Source organism: Cyprinus carpio, chromosome B17 (genome assembly GCF_018340385.1).
Source record: "Cyprinus carpio isolate SPL01 chromosome B17, ASM1834038v1, whole genome shotgun sequence".
NCBI lineage: Eukaryota > Metazoa > Chordata > Actinopteri > Cypriniformes > Cyprinidae > Cyprinus > Cyprinus carpio.
In genome coordinates this window covers 1,423,256-1,435,607 of record NC_056613.1, presented here as the reverse complement: position 1 = coordinate 1,435,607, position 12,352 = coordinate 1,423,256, and the positions used below count along the sequence as shown (strand labels likewise).

Below are 12,352 nucleotides of genomic sequence, written 5' to 3'. Positions count from 1 at the left end.
TGCGTGTTTGTAAGAAACGATCCATCAAACCGTTGCTTCCAGCCAAAATAGTCCAAAAAAAGTCCATAATCCATAACGCTTCCTTCAGTGAAAAAGTCCATCTATTATTGTCTCTCACATCAAAATCCAGCCACATATTTGTTTAGAGCTGTTTTGGACTGTTTTGGCTTGTAAATGGTGCTTGATCTGTGCAGATTTCTCTCCTGATTCAGACCAGACCACTTTTTCACTGGAGGAAGCATTATTTTGTATAATGGACTTGTATTTTATCCAGAAGCTTCGGTTTTAAGTTTTAAATTATCTTAATGATGGATTTATTTCTTACAAGCATGCAGCTTTTCCTTTCACAAGACATTAACTGATGGACTGGAGTGCTGTGGATTACTCGTGGATTATTGTGATGTTTTTATCAGTTGTTTGGACTCTCATTCTGACGTCACCCATTCACTGCAGAGCATCCAATGGTGAGACACTGATGCAATGCTACATTTCTCCAAATCTGATGAAGAAACAAACTCATCTGCATCTTGAAAGGCCTGCAAATCTACATTTTTGGGTGAACTATTCCTTTTTAAATTGCATTGTATGTGATGTTACTGTAAAATACTGTCAAATGTATAGTTATTCAAGAAAAAAACAAAAAACTATGAATTACCATCTAATTTACAGTGAAAAGGACTATTAAAAGTCACATTACATATGATTTTATTTTATATATGGTTTTGTTACTTGTTTTTGTTATCAGTAATGCACACTTGTGTTTTGTGATATATAGGCCTGTATATTAAGTTTTTTAGTTCATATTTATAGCCTTGTTTTTAGCCTTGTGTTTTGTTGTGTATAAGTTCCAATATGCCTTTCCATAATACCCGAACCATTGTCACCATATTTTCAATTTCTGGCAACCACAGCTACTGTTTGTCCATAAATGTAACAGTTTATGTTTTAAAGTGAGTCCCAAACATTAACTGATGGCAAAACACATGGGTAGAATGTATTTATTTTCATCCTAATGATTGTTTCCACAGGAAATGCTGTGCTTACGGATCACAATGTGTTCAGAAATCAAGCAAGGCTCGTGTAAAATCTCTCAGGAACGAATCAGTAAGTCGACTTCTTTGCTTCTCAAGATAATTGCAACACATGCTAAATGTGTAGCTTCATCACATCAAAACACTGGGAATGATTAGGAATGATTTTGGGTCTTTCCAGCAGCAACCGCCCATTGCTGTCTTGCACCGGTCAGCTAAACGCTACATCATGGTCTGTGTAACTGATGTGTTTAGCAGTGATAAAGGTTGTTATCTTCTTCATCCACCTCACAGATGACCCAGCGAGGGGCCAGACACCAGATGATTGTTTGTGGCATTGATGTAACGTCTAGAAGAGCTTCAGTCTGTAATTATGTGAAGTGCTCATGAAGGAGACAGACACGGTGAAGATGAATATTCCCCGAGCATGTTGGGCAAAGACTGATGAAGAGCTGTCTCTGTAAACCATAAAAGCATTCAGAAACATCCAAACCAAAGATCACGCAGATCTCTTGAGCTGGAGTTTCTCCACCCTGAGCATTAAACAACAGCAACGTTTATGTGGTTAACTCCTGTGTGTCGTGTTGCAGTGTTGTAGCACTCAGATATATACTTGCATGACCAATACTTATTTATGCTGTAATTTTACTGAGCTTATGTCTTTATTTACTTTCATTGCAGGTCTGGTTCTCATATGGTGGTTAGTAACAGAGATACACACTAATATCTCATTGAAGACACCGGGTATGTTCAGAATGCCATACTAACTACTGTTTTTGCAAGTAAGTAGTAATCCAGTAATCATATTTTGTGTAAAATTGTGGCAATATAGTAAGTCATAAGTCAGGAAAGAGATATTAAAATTGTGATGTATTTCTAGTTTATTCATCATACTGAAAATGGAAGGATCATGCATGGAGAAAAGGTTGCATACTGATAAAATAGTAAATGCAGTTAATTCATTTACTTTCATTTGAAGTCCTAAAATAACTAAAACTAATTGAAAACTATATGGACATATAAAAATAAACTAATAAAAATTACAAAAACAAACACTTTAAAATTACTACTATTTTGACTAAAATTAAAGTGAAAGCAGGAAATCTCATTTAAAATATCAACAAAAACTATACAAATATTTTAATGACAATACAGGCACAAAAAGATATTATTTACAGATGTTATGAAATATAACTCACACTTGACCTCTAGGGAGAGGTGGGTGACAGTCATAATTTGAAGGGGAAGGTAAACAGTGAAAGATGAGCTTTTTGTGGCTTAATTCAGTCAAATTCCCCATTACACAGAATATATTTTAATATCAAGTGAAACATGAGGTTTGAAAAACGGTTGTAAGCTTACGTTTGTTAGATTAATTATGTTGGAGGGATTATGTGGGTCATGTTTTTTTGTTTGTGTGTGTGAAGATCAGGAGGGAAAGCTCAGAGCACAACGTGTGTTTGTGATGAATGACGGGGTGAACACAATGTCATGTTATTCAAACGGCCGTATTTCATATCCTGACTAGACCACACAGAATATTGTGTTTCCAGTGACAATGCTCGCGCTGTAACCTCACTCCGCACTAGTAACGGTTTCTCCAGTATTAGCATTTTGCATGTCATGTATTTAGCATATATGTGTTTTTAACAATTGCAGCTTTTTTTGTCTTTTGTTTGTAGATAGATGAAAAAGTTTTCCAAAAGGTAAGCAACAACCTTACATTATAATTATTATTATTATTATTATTATATAAATATTGAATATATTTATACAATTTCTATATTTTAGTATAAATATTTATATATATATATATGTACTGTCAGTTTACAAAACTTGTTATTTCACCTACTATATATTTCTATAATTATTTGTGTGTGTGTGTGTGTGTGTGTATAATATAATTTAGTTTATTTTAAATATATGGTTACTTTATTATTATTATTATTATTATTATTATTATTATTATTATTATTATTATTATTATGCATAATCATCTTTGTTTTTTGAAACATTTTTATTTTTATTTTTTATATTTTATTTATTATAATGTTTTATATAATTTTAAATATAAATTTTTATATATTTATTAGTAGTAGTAGTAGTCTTTATAATATTATAGAAAACATTTAATGGGCTAAATAATTTATATATTTTCAGCTTACAAAACATATAATTTCATTCCCATATACATTCATAATTACAAAAAATACTTTTATTTTTAGATTTTTGTAAATATATGTTGTTTATTTATAGTTGTTGTTACTTATAATCACTATCTTTTATTTATTTATTTATTTTGTTTGTTTGTTTGTTGGTTGATTGGCTGGATACTGTCGACTTGAAAACTCTGTTCTCCAGGGTCTGTTTACAGCTTCTTCTCTTCATTTTTCACTCAGTGGAGTTCAGCAGATGGAATGCTGCCCCAGAGTTCAGCCAGGAACCTGTTATCAGTAACGGCCTGATGCATCAATCCATTGTGTCTCGTCAGAGTCTTTACATGACTGTAGGAATGTGTCTGATGAAGAACATGGACGCTCTGATGCCCAGGAAGGATTCGGCACAGACCGACTGATCAGTGTGAAAATAATCACAAATCACAAGATCATCACAAAAACCACACCACAACATTCAGAGGTTAATCAGAGTAGAAGAACTTGTCTGTTTAATCTTACATGGAAAAGACGGATATCTTTAATATTTCCTCTAGTATTTTAGTAGTGATGTCTCATATTGTGCTTTAGAACTGATACCAAGGTCTACAATCAAAAGCTTTCTTAAAAACTATAAAACACAAACATTTCTTCACATCAAATTCTTCCAAGATCAAATGATCTGAGCTGCTTCACATTCGTTTTACAGCTCTATACTCTTACTGTAGGACTACTATTGACTAACTTTTGTCCTTTTTTTAGGAGTTGATTATTAAATTCGACTTAGAATTCCTAAATTTAATCACAATAACTCAATGAGTAACTATCAGTATTTAAAAAGATACATATGTCTAGTCTCTTTCTTTCTCTTATTTATATTTTTCTTTTTTCTTTTTCATATGAATATGTATTTGTTCTGCTATTAAGGAAAGGTTTTTTTTATGTATACCATATATTACATTATTACATTTAAGTACCATAATATTTACATGTACATATACTCCAAGGTACTACCATGTTTTTTTTTTTCATGGTACATTCAAAAATATAAAAAAAACTGGTATTTTTGTGAGTTCTTTTCAATTTGTTAAATAATTTTATACTGTAAAAAATATTTTTTGAAAGTTGTAAATTAAACAAAAATTATAGGATTCAGTTTTACAAGAAAATGCTATTTCAGATTTTCTAATTTAAAATTTCACATATAATGCTATTTGCCATTTCTTTAGAATTGTTTGTGAAATTTACTAGAAATGTCTAAGTGAAAATTGTTTATGTGTAACTATGTTTGAATGTCAAATACAACACAATCTGATCACCTTAAAAATACCTTTACCATATGTTTTGGTGCTTATTTGTGCTTTATCCTTGTTTTTGAATTAAAATGAATAAGAACACATGTTAAAACAATTAAGAATTAAAACAAAAAATCTATGTCAAAATGTAGCACTTTGTGACAGTATATCAGTCTGATAAACATCAAAGGGCCATTGCCATTCATTTGCATATCAATTATTTGACCCCCACAGTCCATCAGTGGATCGTTATCTCCACCAATCACCTCACAGATGTCAATCTTCACTCGTCTGGCTGCTCATCCGAAGCTGATCAGCAGCTGTTTAAAAGGCCCTGTCTGTGCCTTGAGTTCTGTTTGACTGTGCTGCTCACATTAATGATGCTCTGTGTGATTCCCAATCTCTTGTTTTTAATGTTAAGTCTGTCTTCTCTTACTTTTATAAACACAGAAAATGTTAACGTGCAAGAAAAGCTGTTTTTAAGTTCGATGGGTCTCTCGAGTCGCCCAAAACCTTCACATCAGGCTCCAGTGCCGTCTCTGCTGTGGAAAATGTTCAAGAAGGGCAGCAAACAGACCTCGATGTCCGACACCGATCCATGTGTGGTGTCCGAGTATGGAGTCAGAGGAAATATTGTCAGGTTCATCCAGGATCAAGGTGAGGCCTTGAATTTAGGTCTATCTTAGTATGCAGTATATTATATCCTCCTCATAGTTTCAACGCGTTTTTTTAATACAATTTTGGTAATGCCTTTTGTTTTTTTAATTTTAAACATTTTTGTTAAATAATTGTAATTAGTTTAGTTCTTTTCATGTCATATTTTGTAAAACCCCTTACAAACAAAAGCCAGTTTCTTTATGATGTCATCCTGGAGGAAGTGACATCATTACTGTTGGTCAGACAACTGAACTGCACAAATACCAAGTACTGGCAGTATATTTTTCTGTAAATCAAGTTAAAAAACTTTAGGAATTGAAATATTTCCTTAATGAAAGACACTGTAGGCAAAAATGTTTTTTGCACTGCTCAGTTTTGAGATTTCAGGCTATTTAGCTTTTCATAACACATTTCAGACTAGTGGGAAGAAAACATGCTAAATGCACATTTAGGTGTTATTTTAATGAACATCTATTTGCATCTGTAGATTTTTAATGTATTTTTAGTTTTTTTGTTTTTTTTTCTCCTCTTCAGCAGCACTTAGACACAAAAAGTTATAATTTCCATGCATATTCTGAGGGTTTCTGTAGAGGGATTTGTTTATATATTCACCTAATTTTATTACTGAAATTTATCTATTTGTATCGTTAGATTTCAATTACAATGCATATCTTTAAAGGCAGTTTTCTCAAAATGAGTTTTCTTGAATTCTGCAACTCTTACACTGACCAACATTTACAGTTTTATTCCTCTCTCTCTATTCTCAAGGTTTCTACAGAGGGTTTGGTCATCAGTCGTCTGATTTTATACATTTTATTCCTAAAAAGTAGTTTCAGCTAAGTAGTAAAATGTTTCTTTTTTTTTTTTGACAATTTTCTGATTTGTTGTAATGAAGAGATCCAAAATCCCCTCTGAGAAAAAAAAAAGAAAAATAAACACTGTTCTGGAATTATGCAAATTAGTGCATGTTTAATTAGATGCTGTCTCATTGGAAAGCCTTAAAATGTTTGAAATTTTTAATGTAATCAATAAACCGGGAACGTATGGTAAGATCTATTAATTCTACCCTGTTCACCTGTCGCGTCTTGCCTTAAATTACAACCTTTGTTACAGAGTTCAAAAGGTTCTGCAGAACAGGAATAACCTACTTGCACCATAACACAAAGCTTGTTTTTCTCCAAACAGGTAGTCTGATATCTGCTCCGGTCGTCCACTGCTTTAATTGTGTGAGAAAGCATCTGTTTTTCAACATGTCAGTGCTGGAGGATGTTGAGCAACTCTCTTTCGCGCAGCTGGAAATGAAGTTCAAACAGGATCTGGCTCACCTGGGACCGCATGTTTTCAGCGTGGACCTGTACAGGGTTTTGAGGACCACGCTGAAGGGAGTGACTCACGACTCCAGCCGTAAATTACTCCTGTCTCAGTCGCTTGGGCCTGGTGCGCACGCTTCTGTGCATGTCAATCTGACCGATCTGGCTGAAACCTGGAGAAAACCAGGTAAGAACTACGGGATGCAAGTTGAGTTGCAGCTCAAGCACTTGAGCAATGTGCTCCAGGAGCATGCATATGTGAAAAACCAACATTCAGCTGTGCAGTTCGCTCAGATGCCAGAGTTGTACACGTCTCTGGTGGTGGTGTCGTTGAATCCGCTTCAGTGCAGGTCCAGGAGAAAGCGAAGCGCTGCGTATTACTTACCTGTGACGCCCAGTAACGTGTGCAAACCCAGAAGGCTTTACATTGACTTCAAAGACGTGGGTTGGCAGGACTGGATCATTGCACCTCAGGGGTATTTGGCCAATTACTGCCACGGAGAGTGTCCTTTCCCTCTGAGTGAAAGTTTGAATGGGACCAACCACGCCATCCTGCAGACGCTGGTCCATTCGTTTGATCCTAAAGGGACGCCTCAGCCCTGCTGCGTTCCCATCAAACTGTCCCCCATCTCCATGCTCTATTACGACAATAACGATAATGTGGTTCTGAGACATTATGAAGACATGGTGGTGGACGAGTGTGGATGCAGATGAACTCAAATTCATTTTAAATGCTGAAGTCCATATCTTTCTCAAACATATTAAAATGGTGCTTTATACTTGTTCAGTGATAATGTGGACATTGAGGACATGGTGGGAAAATGTGGATGCACGACCTGTAATTTTTTTTCAAAAATAAACTTCTTTTTATAATAAATATATTTTTGCTTTTCTCTAACATGGTGTCAATGATTTTTAATATTTTAGAGCAGTGAAATATTAATGTTTTAATGATAAATGGGACCTGGGTTACAAACAGTTTGCAGCCTTTCATATAAGGACAAATGAAATTGCACGTCTTAAATTAGAGTGTTTTTGGTGAATTTGGCCCTCCAAACTAAAATCTCTTTTATATTTGTTGTGTAAAAAAGTGAACACACACACAAACTTTAGCTGAGATTTAGGTAGATAAAAAATAATAATAGATCTATACATGTTTACATATAAAATATTGCTTACATATTTTATATGAAATTACTGTAGGCTACAATAGTCGAAATATGAGGTGGATCAAAACCTTTCAAAGTTGTCCAAAAACCAAAACGGCGTTCTTGTCTCAGGGCAACTTAGATTAACTTTTGCAAAGCAAGTTTACACTTGTACATTTGTTGACTCGTACAAATGCGTTTTCGTATTTGTCCCATCCTGGAAAATATTGAATAGGCTCTTTTAATGGCAGGTTCCCTTTGTGACCTATTGCCCCATTTTATGGTTATATATGTTTGTGTGTGTTTTTATTGACTTTAAGGTTTGTGTCTTCACATAAATGAACTTTTACCCCACCCTACGAAATATTGGCGGGAGAAAAAAAGTGTGACAACTAGCCCCGGTCTCCTGCTTCACATTAACCGTTGTTGCCACAAGTTGGCGCACTGGCTCTGAATATGAGCGCTAGGTAGTGAGCGTCTTTTTTCATTTAAAGTTACTTATAAACGTTTGGGATCTAAATGTATTCTTAGTGATAGCGTAATGATGAATTGAATTCAATTCAAGAATAAATGTAATTATCAAGTATGTTTTATCAAATTTAATAAAGCAATCAAATATAGCAGGAACTTCCCATTTATATTTTCTCCCTGTTAATTAAATAGATGAACTCTGAACAATCCAAAGGCGCGTTTGTCCACATGAATCCATTCACGTCCAGAGCTGATGAATTCTGTCATGACATCTTTAAACAAAGACACACGACTGAGAGAGAAAGAGTGAGTGAGAGAGAGAGAGAGACGCTGTTGCACACTTGCGCACTGCGCGTAAAGGACACACACGTACCCAAACCCTCGCCGCGACTTGTTTCGCTCCTAGCAAAGGAAGAAACTTTTGTTTTGTCAATGAAGTGGACTTTTATACGCGTACTTCCCTCCGTTTCAACACCTACGGCTCGTCTTTGTACAGCGGTGACGGTAGAATATGTGTAAGGAGAGGCGGGCGTTCCTGGTGAAGTCTCCCACTGTTTTCTGCAGATAAACAGATTTTCTTTGGTGATCTGTAACATGGAGCTGAGTGAAACGGGGAATTATAAAAGAGGAGCAGATTTATGTGAAGACCCCACCAGACTGCGCTGATCATCTCGTGTGCCATGAACAGAAGATCAACTGCGCTTTGGAGTTCAAACTGGACTTTATCTGAAGCACTTGCACAACTACGGGGAAGAAAGCGAATGCGCTCGATTTAATCTCTCTACTTGCGTTTAAGGTCGAGTGTCCGCGAGTTTTTCTCTTTTTTTTCGTTTAGTAGTACGACTTTCACGCTTTGTGTTATTTTAAGAGCGCAAATCTACTATTATGACAGGCTTTGGCTCGTGGAGCTTCTTCTATCCAGATGGATCTAGCGCAGGTCTGCGTTCCTCCGTAAAGCGGCTCTCAAGGTGGCTCTGATGCACGAAGGATCCTCCAAACTCTCACAATGGCTCGATCAAACACGGAATATGGTCACATCTCCTGGCCTGAGCCCATCTGATCTCGTTCGTCACTGATCTGGCAGGTTTAGCGCGATGATCATGGTCTCCTCCGGCTGCGCTCTGATGGTTCTGATGGTCACTCAGGTGTTCTTTGGAGGCTCCAGTGGACTCGTACCCCAGATCGGCCGCTCCTCTCTGTCTCAGGATGTCCTACACGCGTTTGAACTTCGACTTCTGAGCATGTTTGGACTCAAACACAGACCGAGTCCCAGCAGGTCTGCGGTGGTTCCGCAATACATGATGGACTTGTTCTCGATGCACTCGGTGAACGCGGAGCAGAACAACAGCAACAGACCCAAGGGCTCCTTAGGGAAAGGCTCGGAAAGATCTGCCAGCCGCGCGAATACGATCAGGAGCTTCCACCATGATGGTAAGCAAGTGTTTACTTCAAGAATTCTCGCTCTCCACCTTCTCGAAATTCCTGCTTTCCTTTCTTATCTGCTGTATCCTGCGTGTCTGACAGGAACTGAGGTTATCTACAGACTGTTTGATGAGGAAATGGTTTATTTATACAAAGTTTGATGTTCAGAGCTCATTTTCTGTAGTCTGTAGTCCCAGAAGTTTCCCAAATGGCAATATATGTAAGTTACTATATATATATATATATATATATATATATATATATATATATATATATAGCAGGCTACCTGTGGTGCAGCTACAGGTGCATTTTTTTTTCTTCATTGTAGTTTTTGTCTTTTTTTTTTATTCTCATCTCACTACCTACTTTATGCATTCATACTGAGTAGATAAAATATTTTTTAATTGAATTATTTTAATATTTAAGTGATTGGTTTTAGTATTACTGCTACTGTGAAGAGCAAAAATATATATATTAAAAAAAAAGTTTTATGTAAATGATAAATGGATGACATGCACTGAACTAGAAATGCCCTTTGTGTTAGTTTACCACCTCTTAAGTAATCATGTTGTGTTAACCGTGATAAGTAATCACTTTTTAAGCATTTTAAACCAGTGTGTCCAGTAAGAGGTCAGTAAAAGTCACATCCTGTCAATGAGTGTAAACAAGAAGTTTGACAGAGTACAAGGAACTGGCATTGATTCAAATAGCTAAAGCTTCCCATAAATGTTACGATTGGTTTTCTTCCAGAATCCATGGAGGACCTGTCCAGTTCGAGCGGAAAGACGACTCAGCGTTTCCTCTTCAACTTGACCTCCATCCCGGGCGAGGAGTACGTGACGTCAGCGGAGCTGCGGATTTTCCGAGAGCAGGTCGTGAGCAATGGCAGTGAGGGATTTCACCGCATTAACATTCACGAGATCATTAAACCGTCCGGTTCCTTTCAAGAACCCATCACGAGACTCCTGGACACTAGACTGGTTCAGCACAGCTTGAGCAAGTGGGAGAGTTTCGATGTGAGCCCCGCCGTCACGAGGTGGACCGCAGATGGGCATCCCAACCACGGCTTCGTGGTGGAAATAGTTCACCCAGACCGCGTAGAACAGGACTCCAAAAGACACGTCCGCATCAGCAGGTCCCTGCATGAAAGAGAGGACACATGGCCCCAAATGAGGCCCCTGTTGGTGACCTACAGCCACGACGGGAAGGGAAACGTGCTGCACTCTCGCGAGAAGAGACAAGTGCGGACAAACAAACAGCGGAAGAAGCACAAAGCCAACTGCAGGAGACATTCCCTCTATGTGGACTTCAGCGACGTGGGGTGGAACGACTGGATAGTCGCCCCGCCGGGCTACCATGCCTTTTACTGCCAGGGCGAGTGTCCGTTTCCACTGGCAGACCACCTGAACTCCACCAACCACGCTATTGTTCAGACACTGGTGAACTCGGTGAATAGCAACATTCCCCGGGCCTGCTGCGTTCCCACGGACCTGAGCCCGGTTTCGCTGCTCTATCTGGATGAATACGAGCGGGTGATCTTAAAAAACTACCAGGACATGGTCGTGGAGGGCTGCGGATGCCGCTGATGCCTGGACGTCTACAGACACTTTATTTTTCCCAATACAAACTTTATTTATAATAAAGTAAAACACATATTTTGGAGAAGTATATAAAGATATATTTATGTTCACTATTGGGAAAATAAATATTTTAATCCGAGTCAAACAAACTTTTTCTGATGTACGTTTCGATCCGCGTATGAAGTATTTTGTATTTATTTCTACCGCAATCATTTTTATTGAATATTTGGTGTAATAGTTGGTGACACTTTACAATCCCATTAGATAACATTAGTTGATGCATTAACTAACAATGCAAAGCAATACATTTGTGCACCATTTTTATTTTAATATGTATTAATACATGTTGAAACTAAAAAAAAACAAAGATCAATAAAAGTTTATTTTTATTGTTAGTTCATGTTAACCAATGTTAACAAATGGAAACTTATTGTAAAGTGTTGCCATATTTTTTATGCATAATCAAGGAAGAAAATAGCTTCTTCATGCAAAAAAGTTGCAATGCAAAATGCAATAGCTACTTACCTTTGGTGGAAATGCATTTAATGCAGTAATGCATTAAAATGCATTAAAATATATCGCAAAGCACTTACCATTGGAAATGCATTGGCCAAATCTGACCGAATTCAATCAAACGTTCAAAACAAAAAAGCATGCCGAGCTGGAGTTTGCAATGTAGACGGAGCCAGTGTTTTAGAGATGTGGCAGTAAATGTGAACGCACTTATTTCAAACCAATGTGACAGGTAGTTGACACTGAATGCTCAGGAAATTAGCCGGTGTGAGTTGAGTCCCACAGTATGAGCTCTTGAAATCGACCTATTGCCTGGAGACAATGACTATTGTGTTTCTTCACACAGGTCCTTATGCATTGGTTGCGTAAAGGTGGATTCCTCCAGCTTTATATTGAAGCCTCGCTAATTAAGAGCCATTCACTACATGGGACTCTAAAGTCAAGAGATAGGAAGTGTTTAATTAGAGGGACGTTGTTTCAAACATGAGGATTGCCATGTAATTAAGTTGCTCAAAATAAAGAGTACAGAATGCAAAACGTATACGCTGAGAGAAACAAATATAGCATGCAATTCTTAGCTTAAAAAGTCAAATGTCTATAAAAAAACTGAATATGAACCATGCTTCCATTTGTCACTACAGCTGTAGGTTATAGCCAAAATCAGATGCATTTCGATAAACGTGACTAGATATGACTCTAGCCTTATCTGGATTTTTATATGCAATTTTAAAATTGAAGGATATTCAGAGTACTTGCCCTTTAGCAACGTCTA

General features: G+C 36.9%; 2 protein-coding genes across 2 annotated transcripts; both read left to right on the top strand.

Annotated features, from left to right (window-relative positions):
- Window positions 1-4,827: 4,827 nt before the first annotated feature.
- LOC109069306 (protein DVR-1) lies at window positions 4,828-7,323 on the top strand. Its single transcript, XM_019085936.2, has 2 exons — window positions 4,828-5,136; window positions 6,322-7,323. Exons 1-2 carry the CDS (start codon window positions 4,857-4,859, stop codon window positions 7,158-7,160), a joined length of 1,119 nt encoding a protein of 372 aa, XP_018941481.1. The 5' UTR covers window positions 4,828-4,856; the 3' UTR covers window positions 7,161-7,323.
- Window positions 7,324-8,148: 825 nt separating this feature from the next.
- On the top strand, window positions 8,149-12,119 carry LOC109075712 (bone morphogenetic protein 2-like). Its single transcript, XM_042743163.1, has 2 exons — window positions 8,149-9,496; window positions 10,238-12,119. Exons 1-2 carry the CDS (start codon window positions 9,160-9,162, stop codon window positions 11,071-11,073), a joined length of 1,173 nt encoding a protein of 390 aa, XP_042599097.1. The 5' UTR covers window positions 8,149-9,159; the 3' UTR covers window positions 11,074-12,119.
- The last annotated feature ends 233 nt before the right edge of the window (window positions 12,120-12,352 follow it).

Excerpts from the sequence above, each read along its gene's own strand:
- LOC109075712 (XM_042743163.1), top strand. The coding sequence starts at position 9,160 with ATGATCATGGTCTCCTCCGGCTGCGCTCTGATGGTTCTGATGGTCACT. Across the intron at positions 9,497-10,237 it reads CAGGAGCTTCCACCATGATG|AATCCATGGAGGACCTGTCC; the intron begins GTAAGCAAGTGT and ends GTTTTCTTCCAG.
- LOC109069306 (XM_019085936.2), top strand. The coding sequence starts at position 4,857 with ATGATGCTCTGTGTGATTCCCAATCTCTTGTTTTTAATGTTAAGTCTG. Across the intron at positions 5,137-6,321 it reads CAGGTTCATCCAGGATCAAG|GTAGTCTGATATCTGCTCCG; the intron begins GTGAGGCCTTGA and ends TTCTCCAAACAG.